A 26,343-nucleotide genomic window follows, 5' to 3' on the forward strand; every position below is an offset into this window, starting at 1 on the left:
TCAGGAATGTGGAAAAATATCACAGCCTTAACTGACATAGCTATGCCAGCAAAACCCGAGTGTAGATGCAATTATATTGGCAAAAAAAGTCCTTTTGCAAGTATAAGCTGTCTCTCCAGGGGTGGGGATGGTGGAGTTTGCTGGTATAGCTCTACTGGTGTATCTATACTTACAAAGCCTTTTCAGTGACAGCGACAAGGCTGAAGATGAGTTCATCAATAATTTACCTGTGGCACAATTCTATAGCTGCACTCATGTCTCCAGACAGAAGACTAGTGCACTACCCCACTGTATCACCTAGCCCCAGAAGTGTTATACACCTAGGTAGTAAATTAAATAACTGTGTTAAACACCTTACTTTAGACATAACATTCAGCTTCCAAACTCTGTGGATAATGCAGAACTTCACAAAAATAATTATATATTGCAAAGGCAGAGACAAAATACAAACATTTACATATTTTTAAAGTACTAGAGCTCTCTAATTCACCCAGTGATGCAGAGTGGATTTAGAAAAACTGCTATCGTTAATAAAAAGGGACGTTAACTAGTGTTTGTTCCCCCTACTTGCCAACTGGACAATAATAAATAAGACTGGGATTCTTCTTTTTATGATGACTTGTACTTTCTATTTTAGTCTCCACTGTGCAAACAAAAAGGAGACTAAAGGGAAAATTGCTTCGTTTGTTGTTTTTCAAAAGAAAAGTGAATCTAATCTATTGCACAGAAGTGGCATTAAAAAAAAAAATTTCCCCTCCCAGAGTTCTGGTATTTTAAGACATGATCTTGGAAGGTGCTGAAAGCTCCCATTGCAATCAAGTTGAAGGTGCCCAGATTCTCATAGGAGGGGCACAGCTCCTGTAGGATTAAGCCCTTAAATAATAAATTTTTTGACAACTTGTGGGTTAAAAAAATATGCGTGCACCCAGGAAATAAAAAATGAAAAGGATGCAATAGGCAACAGTTTATTTGTGTAAAAAAAATCCTTTAAAATTTTACTACGTCTTAAAGATTAAGGGAAAAATAATACTATTAATATATATATACACATACAGTATATGTATATACACATATATTGTACCATTAAAATTACATGCTTTTCAGAACAGAATGGGTCATGTTCCTTCACATCAATTTTAAATTTCTGATTGCAATAAACCATGCTTCCTTTTTTTAAATCTTCAAGTACAGGAAATAAACAAACCAGGATCTAAAAGTGGAAAACTATTTGTTATGCACAAATGACAACTGACAGCTATACAATTATTATTCTGCAGTACTCAACATTTTATGCGTGTCTTGGTGAATTCTACAACTCTGAAGTTTTACCTGAGATGTGTGGACATAATGAAGCGTGACCGTAGGCTTAACAGATTTTTTCACATTATGGTTTGATTGAAATCAAAGCTGATTGAGTCTTATGCATTTGTACACATAGTATCAACACGAGACCTGTTTGTAAAATAATGAATTTATCTTTACCAAATGTCTTAAAGCTGCAGGTGAAACAAAAAAGGCAAGCACCACTTGCAATGATCAGCATGCAGACAGTGAAACAGAGGTAGCATTTTCTTATAACTTCAGCAGAATCACTCAATTCAACCACACTCTCTTCTGCAAAAGGCACTCACTTTTTTTTCATTTATAAATAATATGGTGTTAAATTCCAGCAAATTGACCATAAATGGTGTTTCCCTTCCCCCCCCAATGTAAAAAAGTTAAGCAAAGAATATGATGAAAAGATGAAACAGGGCATAACACACACATTTTGGATGATTGTGCACCTTTCTTCCTTTTAGGAAAACTGAATTTCTTTAAAAAAAGATTATAGTACATCATCCAAAAGTTAGACTTCCCAGTTAAAATGGCAATATTAAGCAGCACATTGTATATCAGAATAGAATTGTAAAACACCAGAATTACACCAGCCTTTAACAGCTAAAATAAAAAGCAACAGTTCACAGTTAAAAGTAGAAAGATTATTCACATAAAAGGTGGTGATAGGGAGGGATAAAGACCCTTCGATATAGAAGCTTATAAATTAGTATGTCTAGAACCTCATATTGTACCTTTTACACTTTCTGCAGTTTGAAAAGATACTGTCCATGCAAAACTTCTGTTCTTACCGTGACACTACTGAGCTAATTGAATTGTAAGATGTCCCACTGTTACAACTTGAAGCATAGGCCTCTTGGCCATTAGCATCTAAATTCATTTTGAATACAGATGATGCCTTCAATAAAAAGTCTGCTGCATCTCTGCGGCCTAATTCCCTCAGTTTAGACATTAGGATACCTACAGTGCTCTCAGGGCCATTGCTCCATTCCTGCAAAAGGGCATGGACTGGGCTTGGGAGAAAATCATTTTGAGTTCCATTGTTTGTATTGTATTTTGCAACAAGATCAGGAAGGCCCAGGTTCATAGCCAGAAGGCACCAGTCCTTGCCCATAGGATCAGGTGGATCCAAAAGTCGACTAAGTTTCCTCCTTGTAAGAAGATTCAGATCAGAAGCATGAATGTCCATTCCTAGACCTCCCTGTGAGTAGATGTCCAGACATCCAAAGCACAATAAACTGCTGAAGCTTTCTTTATAACCACCCATGGTATTAGTCAATGATGTCTCCTTCTGGCTTTGTGCCCGGAAGAAGTCTCTAGGCTGGTAGACCATTACTGGTTCATGATGTTCCCTCAGCTGCTGAGGACTAAGATAATGTTTCACAGTCAGCAGGCCTGGTAATGTTGTGGCCATTAAGTTATCAATGGTGCTACAAACAGAATCCAGAAGCAAGCAGCACTTGATCTTCTCTGTTTCCAGTCCTCTAACTTGAACTTCAATACCCTGACCATGGTTGACCAGCAACACTAAAAGCTCAGCCCCGCGATTCACAATCTTTGATCCATTTACCCAGAGACGTATATCTGCATCTCCCTCTGCATTCTGTTGGTGAATCCACCGACACAGATTCACTTGAACTTTATGGAAAATTCCACAAGGGAATGGGGTAAGGTGTTCCACAGGAACAATTCTAACACCACCATAAATCAGAACCTCATCCTCCTCATCTGTCCAAGACCTGTGAAGACTGTCAGTCTTGATCAGCGCTGGAATATCCACCATTGCTCCACTGCTAAGATCTCTAGCACAGATATCCATGGCATCCAAAATCTGTATCAGTTCTTCCACATCACTGTCTGATACCAGGCGCTGGATGTCCTCTATGGTATACCGACCTCTGTAATGATGTAGGGCTTTGGGATTCTCCACTGACAGGATTTTCCCCAGGACATTAGAACAGAGCCAGCGAGGATCCAGGAGCACAACATCTTGGACAGTTTCACTCTGCATGATGTTTATCTGCTCAGAAAGAGGAAAATTACAAATTATATCTTGTAAAGTACAAGTCTACAGTAGAGCTGCTCTTATGGCTTGCTGACTCACCAGTCACATCATTGATTTACAGCTGTAGCAAGATAATAGTGCATTTCCTTCCTCTCATATTCTTAAAACAAAATCAGGATCCAGCTCTTGTTTTATTGACAAAGCCATCAGAGCACATGGCTCACTAAGATTTTTTTCAAACTATTTTAGCAGAAATCTTCTTCTGCACTTCCAACAATTTTCAATGGACATAGAAAATATTCTGGCCTAAAATGCAGTTTTTCCTCATTTGCCCTGGCCCTGATAGCAGCTGAAAAGGGAACAGCATTTTTGGCACAGTTTCAGAGCTTCTCACATTCAACTCTTAAGCCACCGGATATGTAAGAGTCAGGATGTCACATTCAAAGTTCATACCTGCATTAGTCATTTGCTTACACAGAATTTAATGTTGGTAGAAAACAAAAATCTAGCCACAGAGAATAGAAATATAGGATTGGAGGTATAGCTGAAATTAGCAGGAAATGATATGACCAGCAAGGAAAGCATCACAAGCCTCCTTAACAGGTATGCAACTTCGAGCAATTGAATGCTTTGCCATGTCACTACATACTAAAATAAAGTAGCTACAGCAAAGTAAGCCTATGAGTAATTGTATTAGCTATTATCTCATTTGAAGTTCAGCATTTTATTTCACCCCTTTCCTGAATATTTATTTTATTTGCTTTTATAATGAGTATAGTCTAACATAGAACTCTTTCTCTTTTAAAGAAAAATGTTCAATGAAACAAATACACAGGAGCCATAAGACAAAAGATAACTGAAGTCTGTATGGGTTGATTTGCATTGAGTATGTTGTCTTGGAATGGGAAGTTGAGGAAAGAATAATTAAGGAATTTTGCTGAGAACACAGCAAGATTCTGTCAAAACAGAACATTCTGAACTACCTGGAAATCTCAGGTTTTAATAAGTTAAATATCTTGTTGTTCAACATTTTTCTGCTGTTTAATTCATTTAAACAAACAATGTGAGCTAGAAATAATCTGCTGATTCAGATTTCTAATTTTAGAAACAAAATCTGATACCAGGATGGTGCAGTCACTGCTTCACTCCGCTGCTGTGAAAGCTGGTCCATCACTTATTACAACCCCCTTTTATCCGAGGAGTATCTGTCTGTACATGTTTGGCATAGATGGCTTCAGAGAATGCTTTTCTTTAACCAAATCTGAAAACAATTTATTCAGCCATTTTAACTCACATTTCAGATTGAAGTTGCACTGTGGATGAACAACTAAGGGCGTGTCCACATAAGGAAGTTATTCCAGAATTAGATATAGTGTGAATTCAAACTGCAATAGCTATTCTGGAATAGCTCCCTTTGCGGACACTCTTATTCCATAATAAGAATGCCTTTTTCTGATTTAGCTGAATTCACTTTGGCTTTCTAGACTGGGTGTGCTGTTAAATGATTTTTTTTTTTCTCTTCCACAAGATTTCCTTTCATGCTCTACCCGCCAGTTCCTCCAAGAAGCTTGATACATTTTCAATTCAGTATCCTTATACTGGAAACCACTCACAGTTCACACACACTAACTGGTTAGGATTTTCTTCTTTTTTTCCACTGAATTAAAGAAAAAAGTAATGAAAAAGGTGCAGAGAATACACTTTGCTCCAGATGGGTGAAACTCAATTGGATACTGTGTAGAATCAACAATCTGAATTTGTTTATGTCAAAGACAGAATGCAAGTAAAGTCACTACACAGTTATGCAGTTTGAAAAAAAATTACTTACTTCTCCTATGCTGTGCAACTGCTGGGCTATATGCCGTAGATCATCTTCACTTGATAATGGATTAAGCTGATCCTGTACATCATATACAAATTGCTGCAATGACATCAGCTGGTTGGGTCCATTAATTTTTCTCCAAGAAGGGAGGGTGGAAATCATTTTCTCACACAGGTGAGTCATAGGTGGACAAATCTAACAAAAGTACAATGGATGTCAATTTGTAGTTCTACCTCTACTATGCTGACAAAAACTGAATTAAATTGTTTAGAAAAAGAGCTACTGCCAAAGACTTGTGTATTCCACAGCTGCAGAATTTGCCACAGAATCCACCCGGATGAAAAATTGTACTCTAGAATCTAAATTTTCATTAAACACCAATTTCTAGCCACCATGACTACAAAAGTATAAGGGGGCAGCCATGTTAGTCTGTATCCACAAAAACAACGACGAGTCCGGTGGTACCTTAAAGGCTAACAGATTTATTTGGGTATAAGCTTTCATGGGTAAAAAACCACTTGCATCTGAAGAAGTGGTTTTTTTACCCACGAAAGCTTATGCCCAAATAAATCTGTTAGTCTTTAAGGTGCCACCGGACTCCTTGTTGTTTTCATGACTACAAAGACAATCTGAAAGTGAACCAATTAAGTGCTTTCTCGCCTAATCTGCGCACAATTTGAAACAATGGTTTTGTGTGGTATTAACTGCCCCACTCACCTGGGGATTAACTGCGAAACCAAAAAATAGTTTAAAATATCAACAGTTAATTATTTCACTGCTGATCTTTTTAGCAGGAACACACCACTAAGGAGTTTATCATGAAATCCCAAACCACCTCCCATGTGCTAGAAGTACCAACAGCTCCTCATCCCCACAACTTCTACAATGCAGTTGTGTGTTGCAAGTACAAAAAACGGTAGTTAATTGAAAAATAAGAAACTTTGGGGCAAGCATAACATAGAATGAATTTAATATCAAAATAAATAACACCCGTGTTACAATGCCGACTGCATTTTACAGGTTCATATTTAATTAATAATAAAACTCATTTTTAAAATGCAAATGAAGTGGTTGAAGAATTAAAAGCCTGTTGCATCAGAAACTAAGGCCACATCTACACTACAGAGATTAAAAACAGCACAGATACGGTGCCATAGCTATGCCAGCATAACCCTGGAGTGTAGATGCAGCCCACACCAACAGAAGGGGTTTTCCATTGCTGTAGCAACACCACGTCCTCCAGCATTCTTGTGTCAACCCAGCTGTGTCTACCCCAAGAGCTAGGTCGGCATAGCTCTAGCGCTCAGGGTTGTGGGGTTTTCATATCCCTGAGTGCTGTAGTTATGTTGACCTAAATTTTAAGTGCAGATCAGGCCTAAGGGAACACTGCTGCAGAAGTTAGGTCAGTTTACCACTGGGTACGTGATCCCTTGGCTACTGCCCTTTTACCTAGCTAGAAACTGCAAATATATTTTTCAGAGTATGACTCTAGGAAAATTATCAATATATATCTGATTAGCATATTTCTGAAATTACATTTCCATTGGTTCAGATAACAGTTAGCTCTGCCATGGTGTTCTTTAAGTAAAAGACAATCTACTTGAATAGCAAAATATTGGAAGTGTCCATAACATTACTCTGTAATTTATTTTAAGAGAAATGGAGTCACTGAAGTCAAAGCTGGGTCAATTATGAACTGAAATCACAGCTTTAAACTGACAGTCACAACTTTTCCATTTTACTCCCCCACCAAAAAAGCACTAATACAGTCTCAGATTCACTGACTGACCATTTTAAATGTGGGAGAAGGTTTATGGTAGATCATCCTCTGACTCCTATGACACCTCTCTAGGGTCTTCATTCAAGACACAAGCTTTTCATACGGAATTGTTGGCCCATCATCATTAAAATTGGTGCAGCTGTCCCAGCTGTGATATCTCACATAAAATAACGTATTAAAGTCACTACAAATCATCAATCATTATCTGAGGAAATGTACAGCTTACTACTTCATGGTTCATTACTGGGAATTGGTGGGTCAGGGTCTCTTGGCTCCCATGGAACACACATGAGTAGCAGCAGGAGCTGAGAATCCATATCTATACTGGGGATATGTAGGATTATTTTCCCTTTGGTTAAACTGAACTGGTGCTAACACAACTGGGAATCTGGTAACTGGACCTTTTTTCATCACCACGTCTGTTAAACCTGCTGTACGACGCAAATCTAATTGACACACTGGTAAAATAGCTCCAGCCTTCAGAGACTTGCCTACTCTTTAGCTCCCACTAAAGCGAACACTAATTCAACTGAACTGGTGTTAGCAACAACGGGAATTCTTTAGAAAAATCCTCTGTGTAGACAAAGACCGACTTATTTCATGGACAAGAGGCTGTGAAACTGTTTTGTAATTGAATTGTAAGCTTTAAAGAAATTATCAAATAAGAAAACCTGGGACTGAGCTGTTAGGACTGAGGTAATGTAAAGACTGTGAAACATATCAGAAACCTGTGGTTAAAGTGAGTTGTAGCTCATGAAAGCTTATGCTCAAATAAATTTGTTGGTCTCTAAGGTGCCACAAGTCCTCCTTTTCTTTTATTAAAGAGCCAGTAACTCAGAGGGTTAAAGAACTTTAATGATTATAATAAGCCCTTGTGCTACTCAATGCAGGATTGAGTCCAAAGTACCTTTTAAAGCCACACATAAATTAAAATATTTAACAAAATATCCTTCGAACTTACAAACCTCACCTCTGATGATAAAAAACAAAAGAGATGTAATTTACTCTTGGCTATTTATATTGCTTGGTGACTTTCTGCATTTCTCTCACACTGGACAATAAGAATAGAATCAATAATTTCTAGCCAATTAGATTGTCTGATTCACATGGGCTGATATGACACTACAATGTTTGGGTTGCTACACGACAGGGGCATGTTTAAAAAAAAAGAAAAAGCTTTTCCATTGGAATTTAAAAAAAATCATGGAGATAGTTTTTATAAAAACTGATTTTTACAAACTCAATTTTCAGCTGAGTTTGACCTAACAGTGTCCCTTTGAAGAGAGGAAAAACTGCTTTCTTCCTATTTCCTTCAAACCCGAGTGTCTGTAGGCTCATTATCAACTGAAAGGGTCTCTGAATTAACCACCAGAGAGCGTTCAAATAAAGAAACTGCATCTATTCTTCCTGAACTCTATGGTGTATGTGCCCAGCCTTTGACGCCCCTGAAGCAAGAGGCCTGTAATAACTTCCCCATGCAAGTTTCCTTCAAAACCAGAATTTCACATGGAGTTCTAGGCCTAGGCCTTCAGTTAACTACTCACAGAAATTATCTGGCTTCTTAATTCTTGTAGGTGATTTCGAAGAAGCTTCATATCTTTAGAGCCAGATGCTCCAGCATCCAGAACAAATAACTTGTCCAAAATTTGAAGATCATTTCCAAACCTAAGAGAGAAACAGACAGTACTTATTTATTAATTTCTAGTCCCAAACCAAATTTTATTTTAATTTACCCAACTGTAAATTTGTTATAAATTGTGTAATAACTCTTTCTTTAGCTTTAAGGGACTCATGAAAAATGGAATGAACAAGAATAGTAAGAAGTTAAATACTGGATATGATGCACAATACTAAAAGCAAAACATAGTATATTAGTAACTAATATTTTATTCAAGATAACAGAATTGTTGAAAGTAAAAGTTACTCTTTCATGTAAGCACTGGAAAAGAGGTCTCCACATATATTATAAAAAGAGAATTACAGCAGAGTCAAGGGATAGCAAGTAGACATACTAGCTATATGTACTGCTATAAAAGTTATAGCTATGATTTGTTTTTAATGAGTTCAGCTCACTTGGTGGTTCTTATCTGAAACAGTTCCACATTTATATTTGCTTTTAGAAGCATAGCAATGAGATATATTTATTGACTGAAACTCTAAGGATTATACACAGGTATCTATTGTTCAATTTCAGTAGACCAGGAAATTGCCCTAACACAGTAATACTAGAAATCTGGGGGATATAGCCCTAGACTTTCTCTTTACATCCTCTTCCTAACAACAGACCCTACTCAGAAGGCCTGCAGGGTTCCTCATATTATGGTATTGCTGTGAATTGTGTATAGTTTGTGTTGGAAAACTAGTCTGTGAAAATAGCTAATTCTGAAAACCAGCGCTATTCTCCCTGCAATTCATAGTGGTTGGCATTAGGACTTTCCAACATCTAAGGACACTTGGTTCGTTTTCTTTTTCGTCCATATTGCCATGCAGCTCTTTAGAAAGTTGTAATATACAATACATCTATGAGATTTATTTTTGTATACTAGATATCTTAATCTTAATTTAAAGGATGAAACTCCATTGTGTCTGGGTATTGGAGCATTGATAAATAAAGTCACCTATTTTTCTCAGACTGCTACAATACTTAAAGGTGTGAAGCAACCTACTTCATTTAAAACCATCAAGTGTTTTCCATTTTTGCACATTACACTCCGAGACCATTTTCAATATAAAGCAGCAACTAAAACAAAGTACTGCATTTTCTTTGCTCCCATACAGATCAATGAATGTTATTTTGTAAATAATATGTAACACCCCAAATCAACAACCAGCTTTGGCATTTCCACGCTTTAATCCTGGATTTAAATTAAAAAAAAAAATGCACTGCTCCTCTTCTCACCTGTTTCTGATTTCTTTCAGCAATGACATGTCTTTGTCATATCCAAATTCTCCTCCAACAGGGCGAGGAAGGTTCACAATGTCAGCATGGGTGGCCACCAGCACAACATACAATGGATTTTTCAGCCTTCCACCAAATGCTTCATGAGAAAGAAAAATACACACCCGGAGTACAATAATTTCAGGAAAAGTGCTCTTACTGTACCATAAGACAGAGATGAATTTTATGTTCCTGACATACTGGTCATTTTTGAGAGTACACTTGCCATCTTAAAAACATAATCTACACACTTGTGTGTGTAATTTAAAGACTGTTTGGTTGATGTGATTTGTCTATAGCCCATAAATATGGATGGCTTGCCCTTTCAAATAATATTAGAAATACTGATACTATATGGCTCTCTTTCTTTCTTCTTTTAAAACATGATAAATATCACTAACAACACTAACAAATCAGCTATAAACTATGAAACCATTTTGGGAATGACATTTAAGTCAGTAATAGCAACTACTTGCAAAGATTCTTGGTAATTCTTTGGATGCTCTTTAGTACTACAGGATGTGAGTTAGAGAGGATTATAAGCAGAACACAAATGATCTACAACATTCATACTGTGGTATGAATGCAACTGTACAGTACTTACACAAACAATGAACTCTCACTTAGGTGAGAGTTAAGAAGGAAAGCCTGGGAGATACCATGAAAAGAATGAGAAAAAAAGAGAAAGATACAAATGGCATATGAATGAGGTGATAGTACGTAACACACATTTATACAGCCTGTTCTCTAATATACTACCCAGAAAAGAATAGACCGTTGGTCAAGTTTTACAAAACATGGGTCATATTCTGTGGTCTTTACTTCATCCTCATCCTGGCAAAGCCTCAATTAACTTCAACAGTTTTGCCTGAGTGAAGACTGAATAAAGTCTGCAGAATTTGATCCATTTTGCTTAAGCCACACAAAAATACCCTTTTATATGTCTAGTGATTCAAAATTAGTGTTCTGTGGCCTGTGAAGCAATATATTATACTGCAGCCAGCACCCTGTTTTCTGGCTTTTTATGACGGACCTAGTGGAATGGGCGAGGAAAGTATTCCAAAGCTTTAAGATTTCTGTTAATATACGCTACTACTACACTTTGTTAGGATAGTTGAAGGATTTCTTATAAACTATTAGCAGCAAGGTCAAGTTGAACAACTTTGTTAATTACTGTACTATAGTTAAACTGACATAACTATTTAAATATTGCTAATCATTTTGCAAGAAGAACTGACGAAGTTTAGTTCTATATTTGGCTGAATCAAATTTGGATTCTAGCAACTGCAGGAATATTCAATCAATAACTTAAAAGCTTCACTATTAATTTTTGGCAAACTTCTGAGTCTATTATCTCTGTTACACAACTACTTGCATACTAGCTTTTTTTTTAAAACTCAAAATGAAACTGAAAGGCCTGTGTGTGTCTGAACTGGAGGAAGGCAAACTAACATTGACCTGTAGTAAGTTAATAAATAAGGAATATAGAATATCGCCTGGGCTCTGAGAGAGTGCATTTAATATTAACCAAAATATCAATAGGACATAGGGAACATTCAGCTCTTGATAAATATTTTGATATGCCTGCCAGGCAATTACACAGTGATTTTATCACTTCATGGGTTTTCTTTTTCCATACATGTCTAATCGTATCCATTGGCCTGAACAGAGTTTTGGTTGATGAAGCCAAGACAGATCCCTGGGCTTGGTTCTTCCATCAAACTGTCAGCGTGTGTGGATGAATGCTCCACTGCAATAAAAGCTAAATAAATTGGTATAAACCAAGAATAGGTGACCTTAATCTTCTTTAAGATATAGTGATCAAGTCAATTTGTTTGACATACAAGCAATTCCAAACAGCACAACCAGCTAGAGTATTAAACTAGACATCTCATTTAAAAACTGAACAAACCTTTAGCAGATGTCAAGCAAAATTCATTACAAATATTGGGCTCCATCCACACCAACACTTAAAAGGAGTTAAGTTCATTTAAAGTCTAAATATAGTTCCAGCTAAACAGGTCTGAGCAGCACACGCAGAAAGTCAGCACAGTTTTAAAACACAATTCTAACATGATTTAGACCCATCCACATTGGCCAACCCAGCTAGTGCTGGAAAGCAATTTAACTGAGGTTGGGTTTAAACAGAATTTAAACAATGTTTCCAAACTTGGTTTAAAGACCCAGTGCACTTGGAGCCTGTATGTAGATAGACAGTACACAAGAATGTCAAAGTAGTTCTTTGATACAAGAACTTCAGTTTAAGGGGTTAGGGAGAAATTCAGGAGCCATGCAAGGCTCTCCACAATATTTAAGCGCAACCTAAACAATTTTAGTAGGGTTACGTGCCTATGGCCCTGTTTAGACGCTCTGGTGTGAGGGAGAAGTTCACCTCTATACTGAACTTTGTTTAAAGTTGATTTCAGTAGGATGCAGGAAGATGAACATATGACAGGACTCAACAAAGTTACAGGGAAACACAAACTTTTTTCTTTCCTCCATAGAAGCCATATAGACACACAGCATGTCATACCTATGGGTTCCTCAACTGGGACGAGTGATTTCAGGAAATTAAGCCAAAAGGTCACTTGGTTTAACTGGATTTCATAAGGTTCTTCAAGACTGAAAAGCACGATGTGAATTGCAGTGGGATCATTTGCAGCAAAATAATCGTAACAGCAGAAATATACAGGGTTCCCAGAGAATTCCCACACGCTGAAATCACCAATTCCTGTAAAAGGGGACAGATTGATAAACAGGTCAAACTTCTTTAAGGAGCTCTGTTCTTTTAATATTGGAGGCAAAGTTTTTCCAGGGCTGACATCTGGAAGCCAAATATAAGTTCCAGGAGTCACAGACACTGTGCATTATAGATTAAATGAGCCCCGGCTTTGTACAGAAATTATGGATATTAAATCCTTCAGAAAACAAAACAGAGCACTAGACATTAGAGAAACAACAGCTGCCATTCCTTCTCTTGCCCCTGAAAATGCAACTAAACATTTCTCCAATTACTTCTTTGTGATGTACGATATCTGGTGTCAAAAAGAGAAGATAAAAGGGTTATTCAGAAGACAGCCCATTTTGGTTTATAAAATTGAAACTACTGCCAAATCAGAGTGGGCTTTAAGAATCACCTCTTACTGCTAATTACCACTTAAAAACACTAGCCCTGGTGTGCTGTTTTCTGGCATCTATTTTTGCTGTAGATGAAAGATGTGTTAGCTTCTCACAGTCTCTCTCTTAATCTGGCTGAAAGCATATGCACTTGTACCGTCTTTACTTAGTAATGATTTTATAGAGTAATAAGATAATTTTATAAATATTATAGAAAAAATAAAAAATTGGAATAATCATCTATGCTATGATTCTTTACAATTGAATAGTTTCTACTGACAGTCTGCAGTACAGCTTTAATACATTTTAGAAACTAAATCTATTACATGATTGTGCTGAAAGAGAATAACTGGACTAATAACAAGTGTTGACTACGTGTCAAGTTGCTCATCACACATGGGAAATGTTTTACAGTATGTTGCATTTACAAATATATTCCCTGAACCAAGATTAAAAGCTTAAGTCCCATTTGACCCTGGAACAATTGATATGGTAGGTAAAACATTAGCCCTGTTTTGAGTTTCACTTGAGGGAAGATCAGGTCATCTACAATAGGACAAGATGATGAACAAAAAGAGTTTCACGTGTAAGGTCTTCGTGGCAAGGACAAAGTCTAATGACTATGCACCCACAAAGAATTATGCACACCTGCGATGACATACAAGTAATGAAGATTCACTTCTGGTCCAAGACCTTTTGTGCTGAGTGGTTTAAAAAAAAAAAAGTACCTATAATTGATACATAAACCCGTCAATGTATGTGGTGCCTTTATAATGTGCTTAACTTCACAAGGCTTTATGTAGGTTTAATCCAGAGGTGGGCAAACTTTTTGGCCTGAGGGCCACATCGGGGTTGCAAAACTGTATGGCAGGCCGGGTAGGGAAGGCTGTGCCTCCACATACAGCCTGGCCCTCGCACCCTATCCACCGCCTCCCACATCCCGCCCCCGACTGCCCCCCTCAGAACCCTCAACCCATCTAACCCCCCCTGCTCCTTGTCCCCTGACCGCCCCCTTCCGGGACACCCCTGTCCCTAACCACACCCCCAGGAACCCACCCCCTATCCAACCCCCCACCCCACTCCCTATCCCCTGACTGTCCCGACTCCTATCCACACCCCCTCCCCCTGACAGGCCCCCCAGGACTCCCATGCCTATCCAACCCCCCATGTTCCCCGTCCCCTGACCACTCCCCCCCACCCCAGAACCTCCACCCCATCCAACTGCCCCCTGCTCCCTGTCCCCTGACTGCCCCCCGGGACCTCCTGCCCCTTATCCAACCCCCACCCCTCGCCCCCTTACCATGCTGCTCAGAGCACCAGGAGCTTGCAGCCCCACCGCCTGGCTGGAGCCAGCCATGCTGCCACACTGCCTGGCAGGAGTGGCGGGCCAGAGCACTGGCAGCGTGGCGAGTTGAGGCTGTGGGGAAGGACGGACAGTGGGGGATGGGCCGGGGGCTAGCCTCCCCAGCCGGGAGCTCAGCGGCCGGGCAGGACGGTCCTGTGGGCCAGATGTGGCCCGTGGGCTGTAGTTCGCCCACCTCTGGTTTAATCTCTGCTTTAAAAAGATACGCACTAGTGGATGTGTTCAGGGTAATGCTTAAAGTAGATTTCAAATTCAAATATTTAAAACAAGTAAAGCCACTGTCAGTCATATAGAATTAACACACATAAATTCAATTAATTCATTACCATTCAAGTAGGCATTTTGAATGTCGATGGCCTTTGTAGACTGGTCATCTGCAGAGCAGTGAGAATGGTGAGATGGTGAAACGAATGCTTCTAGCATCCCTTTGGTAAGGCCTGGCTCAAACATCATGCTTCGACTTCTCACGCTAACATTTTCACAGCCGGGGTAAAGATTTGTAATGCTCACTGAAACTGAGTCATGAAAAAGAAGATTACAAACCATGAAGAGTTTAGAAAAAGATCATTTCAAAATCATGTGCTGGGCATAAAATTTGATTTAAAAAGATCTGTTCTTCAAACAGACACCCAGCATCAGTAGCTGGAGCATCAGTAGCTGTGAACAATGTTTGTGCTCAAGATTCAGAACCAGAAAATACCTCTCACTAGGGCTGATTCGGTACCTTAGAATACCCTGTCTTGGCAAAATGGTTCTGAGAGATCGAATTATACATAATAGGCTTTAAAAGAAGGGGATGAAAGAGGCAGAGAGAGGAGAGAAAAGGAAGCGGAAGATACTGAGAACCATGGAAGTGTAAGAAAGAAAGCACACAAGGAGGTGGGAATAAGGAAAACAGAAAGAAAAATAGAGGTGAAGTACAATGTGTTTGATTAACATCGTTCAACAGACCTTCTCCAGTTTCTCTCTGTGCTGAGATTTCCCCCAAGTTAGAGACATGTTCAGGTTTTCAATAACTGTTAGACAATTTCCAATTTCTAATGTGTAACTCAAGAACACCCACAGGTTGGGCAGGTACTTTAGTTTCTATATTATCCAATGATAAAGTAATGATGTACTAGAAGTAAGTTTTAGTGGTGTGAAAGGGCAAATTCTAGGTTCCCCTTATAGCACTGTTAGCCTGTAAAACACACACAGGTGGGGTCAAAATAATGGAAGTGACAGAACACAGTTTGTGAAAATGAGGGTTCATCCGTTAGAGCTTTTCTATACACAGAAGTTGTATTGCTTTAATTTGCCATTATTAAAGCACTACAACTCCCTCGTGTGGACATATTTATAGCTGTATAAAGGTGCTTTATATTGGTATAGCTATTCCTGTGCAGCTATAAGGTATACCCGTATAACTTTATACTGATATAACTGCATCTACAGTAGGGATTGTGTGGCATAACTATTTTGTTTTAAAAAAAAAATCAACCCCCTCCCCTAGTTACAGGGGTACAAAATCTCTGTGTAAATCAAGTTAGATTCTGAAAGATCAGCCCAAAAAGAGAAAGACAACCACAGAGTAGTCTTTATTATCAGTCAGCCCCCTCTATTAGACAAATCAAAGAATTCTTCACCCTTCACCAGATATTGAAGTTACCATTATGATATACAGATTTTAATATGGAAACAAGTTGTGCGTGAGATAACTCAGCAGTATAAGTACAGTATCACTATACATTTGCCACTTATATATATGATTTTCAGAGTATTCATGTAAATACTTGATAAACACAAGCTTTTAATGAGCTATATAACAAACACATAATCAGATGCACATTATAGTGTAACTACTGTAAGCGTCCATCAGCTCAGGAGGCTTTTTTCTTATCTCAAATATTAGCAGTAACAACAATGTACATTTATTTAATACTTTTCAACCAAAAAAACCAAATGAAACCAAAAAAAGCCCAGGACTCTAAAAGTGCTTAAAAGACTGAACATAGATTAAAATGAAACAATGTTAGCACAACATTATGGTTTTATATTTTGTGTGTATAATGTTAGGAAATTCGTATTTGTGGGTTTTACAGTAATTATATGCTTACTTCTTTTTGCATACAGTATTATGTATTGCTTTAAGTTGTGCTCATCTGATGCCTCATACAGCATGTGCGTGTGTATATATTAAGTAAGGTCATTCTTAGTTTTTTACCTAAAGCAATACTGTGTACATAATACCATATATATAACGAATCAATTTCTTCCAGAACAGGGGTAATTAAATAAATAAAGTAAAACGATTTTTCGTTGCTTCATATGGTTACATGGGACTGAGTTTTTGTATGCAGTAGCCTGTGGTGATATGTGCAAAAAATCCCAGGCCCGTATCTCTCTTGTTCATATGGCTGTGTTTGATTTTGAAAACCTATTCCCACTGGTTTCTAACATTTTAAAAAAAAAGAGAAAAAACCCCACCCCCCTCCTTCCTGTGCTAACTCCAGTAGATAATATGCCTGCATTTCTTGATAGATAGTTTAATCTCCTTGTGCAAAGACCTATAAATTGAGATTAATGGAACAGAGCATTTCTTATCTATTTCCGCTCTACTCTCATTAAGTAATTCCTGTGTAATATGTGAAAGCCTCTTTCAGTGATTCATTGATCATTCATATATTATATCTTTGTGCCAGAAACCTTTTGGGCCTGTTCTTTCACCAGAGTTCCTATCCTTGGAATAAACTGACTGAAGGTTGAGCAAAGATGAAAGCTGTTACTATATACTTTTTCCTAACATGGTCAGGTATTACCTAAAAATTATGGTAAGTGATAAACACGTAATTATTTATGATTACTTCATTAATTATGAACCAACTTAAAAACAAAGCTTATCTAATAGATAAAACAACACTTCTACAGCATCCTTTCATCCAAGGACCTCAAAAAGCTTTTAACCCCCAACAACCTCCCACACACTATCTCCTATCTAACAAAGAGGTATTAACAGGGATGAATTCACTTATTACTTTAGTACAACCACTTCTAGGGTAGAATGCAGTAGTTGTTGAATATCACACAAACAGTTTAGGACTGGAAGTAGATAATATCATAGTCTACTGAAAATGTTCGTTGGCCAGAGACGACCAATTACATTTTGCCAAAAATTAGAATTTGGTCAGGACACAGATTTAACACCTTTACATTTGCAAAAAAGTTCCAGAATACTTGCGACAAGTGGTCAGGTCCTCTACTTTCCATCTCATCTGATGCAATAAAAGTTTCTCTGGCTAATCTTGTATCTTTCACACTGACTGTTTCATCCTGCTGGCCAGGAACCAACAATAAAAGCCATTTCTCTGCATTGGTTTCCTAAAATCCATTCTCCTAATCTTTACTTTTAGAGATCAAGCCAACAGTGCTTCACATATAGTTATTAACAAATTTATTTGAGCATAAGCTTTCGTGAGCTACAGCTCACTTCATCGGATGCATCCGATGGAGTGAGCTGTAGCTCATGAAAGCTTATGCTCAAATAAATTTGTTAGTCTCTAAAGTGCCATAAGTACTCCTTTTCTTTCTGTGAATACAGACTAACATGGCTGCGACTCTGAAACATATAGTTATAAGCACTAAGATAGAAATAATTATTCTCTTACTTTAAATGCTATAAAACCAGAAGCCTTAAAGTGATACCTGATGGTTTGGTAGACAAGGGTGAAGGTGGAAATCTGGTTGAATTTGTGGAGGAAAGCCTTGGTCTTCGTCTTCTAAAAAAGCTCCTTATTAGACCACACTTGAGAGATTCCACAAGAGTAGTTTTCCCAGATCCTGAGTGTCCAAACAGCTTAAGTTTTATTCTTGGCTGTGGGTTTTGAGTAGGTCTAAGCTGTTGGATAAAAAGTCCTCTATGTGTATCCTAAATCAAACAAAATGCAGAAATTAGATCCATTAATTACCATGCAAAAAAAATCTCAATAAGAAGCCTAAAAGCTGCGTTTTCAGCTTAAGCACAGTTTGAAAATACTCTGGGATACACTGTCCTGAATAAAGTGTATTGGAGGGATTTAGCAATGTGCCTCCTTACGTTCTGGATCAATTTATTTGGTATCTTTAAAACGGACATGAATAGAAGAGACCCAGAATGCTTGATCAGCACTAACTTCAGCTGTTCCAGAACAAGCAGAATTATTTTTGAGCAATACTGAAAAATATAAACTTGCAACAATTTAATTCAAATAAAACTAGGTGAAAGGCACTTGTAAGTTTTTATTTAAGTCACATAATTCAGATAGCATTGTTACTATGGAACAGCAGTGTAAAGTACTGTGCTACTTTCTGGGGACAGAAGCAAGTTTTAAAGTACCTCATTCTCTTGAAATTTCAATACCCCCATTCTTTCTTTTTCTGCAAAGGGAGGTATAAAACAGATATTCACTCTGTTATTTTGTTATAAAGTTGGGGGCAGTAGGAGGCAAAGAAAGGCAGGTAGGTGAAACACTGCACTTTGTTCCTATTGTATCAAAATAAATCCCAGGAACCGGCAGTAAAATGTGGCTTAGCTCTAACATGAACAGAGGAAACTAAAAAAAATGAGTCCATCAACCAGAATTTAGAAGTCAAGGTTGAAATACAGAAAATCTGGGAATTTTTCCAATTAATAGCCCTAGAACTGTTCAGAAGAGAACAGATTCCAATAAGCCCTGATTATATCTACAGTTTTTGATGCACCATCACTGCAGTGGAAACATTTTGCCCCAAAGATTGAGAGGAAGGGTGGAGGGGGAACCAAGAACCACAGGCCACATCTACACTGCGGGGACTATAGCGGCACAGCTACAGCTATGCTGGCATAATCCCATGGTGCAGACAGCCTATAGCCATCGCTGTAAGAACACCGCCTCCCCAAGCGATGGAGCATTCTTCCAGTGATCTAGCCCCCTCTACACTAGGGTTTAGGCTGGCAGAGCTGTGGCACTCAAGAGTGTGGATTTTTCACATCCGTGAGTGCCAGAGTTACGTTCACCTACATTTTACATGTAGGTCAGGCCTCAGTGGGTACATCGACACAGCAAAAAAAATCTCCCACAACAGTGAGATTCAGAGCCTGGATCTACAGATCTGGGCTCACACTAGGGCACTAAAACTAGTAGTGTAGACGTTCCCAGTTGGGCTGGAGCTCACACTCTGAAACCTGGAGAGGGGAATGGGTCTCAGAGCCTGAACTCCAGCCTGAGAGGGAACATCTACACTGCTATTTTTAGTGCTGTAGCACAAGCCTGAGTCTGCAGAACAGGGTTCAGACTTGGTGCCACAGGTCTTTTATTATTACTATTTTTCTTTTTTGCAGTGTAGAGCCAGCGTCCTGGATCCTTCACCCACAAGGCTTGGTAATAGTACTGTGACTTGCATAGACCCTTTAAGTGTATGTATGTGTGTGTGTATATATATATATATATATATATATATATATATATATATATATTTGCAATACAATAGTGGGTATAAGTTATAGATGAAACAGACACACACACAATATTGAAACATTTTGTGGTTACAGCCATCGTAGTTATTTTAGTACAATATTTCTCCATCGTAATTCTAAGCTTGTTTTTTGTTTCCCTTTTCTCATCTTCAATCAACTTTTCCTGTGATTCTATTGTGTGCCTTGGAGAACCCTTTCTTATATAATGCTCTGTTTGTTGCCTCCCAAAACCTTTGCTATTAATTTAGGAGTATTTCCCCAAGACTGTTCTTTTCTCTCTCATTTTGCATTCTTCTTTTTTCTTTCAGTACCCTCATTTCTTCTGGTTTTCCTTCCTCCCCCACATTCAAAACGTCTCGAATCCCACTTATGCTGATTCTTTTCTTCCCCTTCCTCCCTAGAAAGCCTTCATTCTTGCCTCCCTCTCTCCTCTCACCCCTGCACACATTCCAGTATCTGCTTCTCCTCCCTGGAAGACATGGGGTCTTCCTCCCTGTGCAAGCTCTGACCAGTGCATCCAGTTCCTCCTCCCCAACTGGGAGCTCACTCTCAGCAATCACCTACAGTGCTCGCTGCCTCCTCCCACTCATACACCCAACAGCTTCCAGAGATCTAGCTACCATCACTCGGGGAGGCGGTGTTGCTACAGTGATAGAAAAAACCCCTTCCATCACTGTACGCTTCATCTATACTACGGAGCTCTGCCGCAATAGTCCCTGTAACGCAGACATGGCCTAACTCACCCATTGCCTGATGTATCTCCATTCCTAGGCTGTTAAAGATCCATGCTGGTGGGGGAGGAGAGAGAACCACCATAACCTTTTTCCTTCTCCCTCTGGCTAGCTACAGGAGCTGGGGCCAACTAATCTGTTCTCTTCTTCCCAGCTGGCAGCAAGGAGCAACTCAGATAAAGCTGCTGGGCAGCTTTTCCAACAGTCTGAGTGCAGCTCTTGCCCTTGCATTGCTCCCACTTAACAGCTGAGCACAGGGGAGTGAACAGGGAGCAGCTGAGCCTTCCCCATCCAAAAAAGGCCATTTAGGGGAGTGGAAAGAGAAATGCAGAAAGGTGGAGTGAGAAAGGAACTGTTTTCCTCCCTCTCCTACCCCCACTGGAAGTGAGGGGGACACATCCTCACAGTGACACCCATGCTTCAGTGAATATGTAGGCTCAGCAATTAAAAAGAGATGTCTATATCTTTAAGAAAAAAATAAATTAATACTAGAAGCAGCGTCTCAGCTGACAACCTCAACAGAAGTATTACATCTAATTTTGCTCCTCTCAGTCTGGCAACTATTCATTAAATAGTATTGCTAGACTGCAGATTTAGGGTCCTATGTCATGAGATTCTGAGCACCCACATTTTCCCATGGGAAATCTCTGGCAGATAGGGCCCTTGGACAATCATGAGATATGATCCCTTTATTTTTGTGTGGAATCTATGAGAAAAACAAAAAATAAAAACTTACACACTCACTCTATTACATCATAGCTATGTCACACATCAGCCAAATTAATAAGATTTTTTTTACCTAATTATGTCACTGAGTGGTTTTGTAATGCTTTTTGACTAATGCTTTTGATGCAGGTTTTATTTTCTCATCATTTGTGTTCAAAATGCTACCCCAAACTTTAAAATACCAACAACATCACCCAACGCTCCCCTCACCTACAAAAAACCCCCACCCTCATACATCCAAATAGATAGCCAGGCATTCCCACCTTTTTGAGCCTTGAAAGAAGACTGGCTACATGTTCATGCTGCTCTGTTCTAGCGAGGTCTTCTGCTGTTTTCCCATCCTGTTAAAGACAAGTTATTAAGTGTAATCGCTTCCTTTTGTCTGCAACAGAAAAACACGTGCAGTGTAGCTCAGTTCTGCTAATGGCAGTAATGGAATAAAATTGCTGTCAGAAGCAAATGGATTAGAAAAAACAGCCAGAATTACCCCCTAAACTGTAGTCCCTCTAGTTTGTTTAATCATCCAAAAAAAGATAAGAAAATTCAGAAAAACAGCCACTCTTTTGCAAAGCGGTATCATGACATAACAGTAACAGGATGCTTTGGATTCAGAGGCTTAGAGCAATGCCAGTACTCCCCTCTTGAATGATCATTCTTCACTCTCCCGTTTAAATATACAGTATGTTAGTGGATGGTAGAAATATCTATATACATATTACATACCACATACAGTTTTAAAAGGCCACCAGAAGGACATGCATCAGAATATTTATTACTACGTAAAGCAGGTAAATTATGTTTATTAACATGTAAGCATTGACAGTGGTGAATTAGCTACTGGATCTAGGTTTTCAAAAAAACAAACAGTGTATGGCTTACTTCATCGGATGCATCCGATGAAGTGAGCTGTAGCTCACAAAAGCGTATGCTCAAATAAATTTGTTAGTCTCTAAGGTGCCACAAGTACTCCTTTTCTTTTTGCGAATACAGACTAACATGGCTGCTACTCTGAAACCAGTTTATGGCTTGTGATTTAAATAGCTTCAGCAAGTTTTAAAGGAGAAGCAAAGCTGTCTTCAGCATTCTGCTCTTGACATTTAATTACCTGTGTTTCATAGGTCAGCAGTTTAATATGAAATGAGTTGTAAGAAAAATTGCTTACTTCCTTTACTCTCTTAAGACTATATTAATGGTACTGCTTTTGTGCTGTGTTTGATGGCAAAACAACTTTATTTATGATTCGATTTAAACTTGTCCTTTTTCTACTTTGCTGTGTTTACAAAAAATTGTTGGTAAATTAAGTCTTTTGGGGTTTCACTCTTTATTCCCATCACATCCAGTCCTTCATGACAAATCTGCATTGTCATAAGTAGCACATAAGATGATTGACAAATTATGGCTTTCACATCCTTAAATCTAAAATAAAATAAACTTCATTGTATATGTGCATTTTCTTTGTTGAAATAAAATGTCCTTGTCTATGAAAAGTCAAGGTCTACTTACAGGAGACATTTTCAGGCCCCCATAACATTCAATTTGAATACCACAACTTTAATAACTTCAGACAAGGTTGTTAGAGATTCAGGAACAGCAATGTATCACTATCAGGAAAAAGCAGGAATTGAAATGGACAACAAGTGGGTAAATTTAAAATTACCATTTTCTCTGTAAATCTCTTCCTCAGTTGCATAGTTAGCTGCTGCTTTACCCAAACAAATATTTGAATGTCTAACACTTTCCTTTTCCTCTCACTGTCAGCTTTTTTCCTCTAGGGAAACCTACTTTCTCTCCGACCATCCTACACCATCTGCTGTTTTGGTCTTCTGTTCTTGTTGTATGAGGGGAAAAAAGCAGGTCTAGTGGTTAGGGGGCTCCCGGATTCAGGAGACCTGAGTTCAACTTCTGGCTCTACCACAGATTTCTTGACCTTGGGCAAGTCACTTTTTCTGTGTCTCTGCTCCCCATCTATATAATGGGGAAAATAGCACTGCCCAACTTCACATGAATGCTGTGAGGATAACAGCATTAAGGATTGAGAGGTGCTCTGATACTGTGGTAATGGGGGCCATATAAGTAGCTTAGATAGATAATTAATCCATTAGCCAATCCTCACACCACCTCTGTGAGTAATTATCCTGTTTTTACACATGGGCAAACTGAGGGAGGAAGGTCAAGTGATTTGCACAAGTGATGTATGTATGGAAGGGATGCAGAAGCAAACCAGCATCCGATCCAGCTTCCCCTTTGCTCTGGAAAAGACTTATGAATGTGGACTGAAAACCTAGGAGTCATGGAAGGCCCATAATGCTGTGAAATCAGTGTGATTGGGACTCAGGGAGCCTGCACAGGGCCCCAACAAGATTTTTGCTCCACAGAGCCAAGCTGTGAATCAGCATTCACAACCTAGGTGTGAGTGGTCATGGGGCTGAATCTGTGAAGCCCACATTAGTCACATCTCTGACAGTGGAGAGGTGGCTTCTCTAAGCCACATTATCAGGGTGACAAAACCACACCCAGCCCTAATAACTGGAGTTGGACACTCACAATTTAGTCCTATACAGAATCTCTAAACAAACTGTCCCGGAATGCTATGTAAAATATAAAGCTGTATTGTAATTTATTAAAACCCATAGAAAATAATACGGTAACCATAAAAAAGGAAAAGCAGAAATGAAACCTTGTGTAAAGAATCCTTGAGAGCCTTTGGAGAGGGGAGTGGGGGGATTTGTGACTTTTAACCCAGTGATGATGATAAATGGTCTTAAATTCTGGTCACCTCACTTCAAAACTACAGCTTAAACCACTGTGAACTGTGAAGAGGGTCACGTCAGCAGGAAGGATTATTATGAGCAATTGAGGTTTAATTAGCAGAGAACATGGCATTAGTGGGTTAGGTATTACTGCCTGAAGGAGGCATCTTATCCCATGGAGGGAAAAATATAAGGAACAATATTACCCTTCTCTTATGTCAATCATTACGAATACAAAGAGGCTGCAAAATTTTCTGGCTGCAAAGTACAGCATGTATTTGTATATTACAACATGTATTTGAAAATATACACATGCAGCCGAAATAGAATGTTTTTTGATAAATGGCTTTCCTACTCAAGCTAACTTTACAAATGCTTTACAAAGTAGGGAGCTAGTTACTGGAAGAGCAGTGGCTAAGCAAACTTGGCATCCAAAAAGGGCCTAATTTTCCCAAGCGTGAACAAGTATTTAATATGTGCATGCAGATTAGGGCTTGTCTACACTGGCAAGTTTCTGCGCAGTAAAGCAGCTTTTTGCACTCAAACTGCAGATATGTACACGCTGCCAAGCCACTTTGTGCGCAGAAACTCCTCCACTGCAGCGCTGCAAAAAACCTATCTCAGTGAGAGTCGCAAGGCTATTTGTGCAGAGGCTCCAGTGCTCTATTGTCAGTGAAAACACTTGATTGCTTTCTGCGCTGTAACTGGCTTCCGGAGCTGTCCCATAATGCCTCTGCTCATTGTTTTGAACTCAGCTGCCCTGGAGACAGGCGTCCCTCCCCTTTCAAAGCACCATTTCTGACAGCTGTTGTGCTGATCTGCTCCGGGACACAAAGCAAACTATTAATGTGGAATGTCCCGCTGTTGATCACAGAGGAAGGTGTGCGCAGAAAGTCCAGGAAGGGAAGCAGGGGCTGATGTTCGTGTTTCCCCCTCCCCTGTCTCAGGACTGGTTTCTTCCTGTCGCTCTCTGAATTTACAAGACAGCATGCTGACACACTCTCCCCCACTTCAGACACACATACTCCCCATCACTCACCTCCCTCTCCGCAACTTCAGTTGAAAAACAGCTGGCAATGTAGTAGGATACCCACTGAACAATGGGATTGGGAAACCTGCATCATCTGAGACGGTGCCTGCCCCATGAGGCATTGCAGACCCTTCCCAAAGCACGTTGTGGCCAGTTGCACAGTGGGACAGCTACCACAATGCACTACTGTCTTTGCCATTGCAAGAGCTGCTCATGTGGATGCAAGGAGCACAGTGTGGACATGCAATAGGGGTTTAATTCCAGCATTTTATTAAAAGTGGTATAATTTGTGGCACAGAAACTTGCCAGCTTAGACATACCCTTCGGCACAATTACTGGAAACTTTGATGCAAACTCGGTAGCTGTACGTGAAAACAGCTAGTTACATGTTTGCACATACCGTTATTCAAATTAAACAGTTTGGGCATTTAAAATTCCAGAAGATACTGGATAATGTGATGGAACAATGAGATGCCAAACTGCATGTGTGCATACAGCACACTTTTTTTTATTATTATTGTTTTTAAACATTTGAACAGCTTGCATGTTCCAGGAGCATGAACATTGTTAAATGTTTGAGTGATTTTCTCAAACCACTAAAAACATTTATACACTCAAAATTAAATAAAAGTCTCCAAAAATTACCAAGCTCCAGCCCAAACTTAATGTTTTAGGCATTACTGAACTGTGAAAAATGGTGCTCGGAAAATAATTTAACAAAAAGGTTCACCGAGAACCACCATTTGGACCTTCCACATAAGTTTAACATCAGACTCCAGTAAACTTTAAAAAAAAAAAAAAAGGGAAACCTCAGTAAATCACCACATACTCACTTTCTCCAATTTCCTCTTTCCACCAACATGCTCATTGCCCTGATATTTGTGCATAAACAGGAGTTTCTCCTGTTTAATCAGCCGGCTTCTCCTGCCAGACTTCGGCCTGGTCTACATTAGGTTTTTACATCTACGCCCCTGAGAGATGTAGCTAGACCGACCTAACCCCTAGAGTACATGGCACAAGGTCGATGGAAGAATTCTTCTGTTGACCTCGCTACTACCTCTTTGGGAGGTGCACTACCTACAATCAGAGTAGATAGTGTGTACGCGGAAGTGTGACAACAGCACTGCTGTAGTGTTTTAAGCATAGACATACCTTAGTGTCATCACAATTCACTTTGTCATCACTTTCAAAGAGATCTAAGCTCACTGGAAAAAGGAACCCCGCTTCTGGAAGGAGCACAGTCCCGTCCACACAGATAGTTAAACCAATATAACTA

At 39.1% G+C, this 26,343-nt stretch overlaps 1 protein-coding gene across 5 annotated transcripts in view; it reads right to left on the reverse strand.

Annotated features, from left to right (window-relative positions):
- Nucleotides 1–1,083: 1,083 nt before the first annotated feature.
- The window catches only part of DAPK1 (death associated protein kinase 1), a 123,554-nt gene continuing 98,294 nt past the window's right edge, over nucleotides 1,084–26,343 (reverse strand). For all 5 annotated transcript variants that reach the window (XM_084628387.1, XM_084628388.1, XM_084628389.1 and 2 more), the window contains exons 19-26: nucleotides 21,551–21,628; nucleotides 18,042–18,264; nucleotides 14,687–14,875; nucleotides 12,414–12,611; nucleotides 9,842–9,980; nucleotides 8,487–8,607; nucleotides 5,169–5,357; nucleotides 1,084–3,355 (exon numbers count right to left, since the gene is read on the reverse strand). In XM_084628387.1, the coding sequence (XP_084484513.1) occupies nucleotides 2,123–3,355; nucleotides 5,169–5,357; nucleotides 8,487–8,607; nucleotides 9,842–9,980; nucleotides 12,414–12,611; nucleotides 14,687–14,875; nucleotides 18,042–18,264; nucleotides 21,551–21,628 (2,370 nt within the window). In that variant the 3' untranslated portion in view covers nucleotides 1,084–2,122. The remainder of the gene's footprint in view (nucleotides 3,356–5,168; nucleotides 5,358–8,486; nucleotides 8,608–9,841; nucleotides 9,981–12,413; nucleotides 12,612–14,686; nucleotides 14,876–18,041; nucleotides 18,265–21,550; nucleotides 21,629–26,343) is intronic.

This window comes from Lepidochelys olivacea, assembly GCF_965140295.1.
Source record: "Lepidochelys olivacea isolate rLepOli2 genome assembly, chromosome: 5".
Lineage (NCBI taxonomy): Eukaryota > Metazoa > Chordata > Testudines > Cheloniidae > Lepidochelys > Lepidochelys olivacea.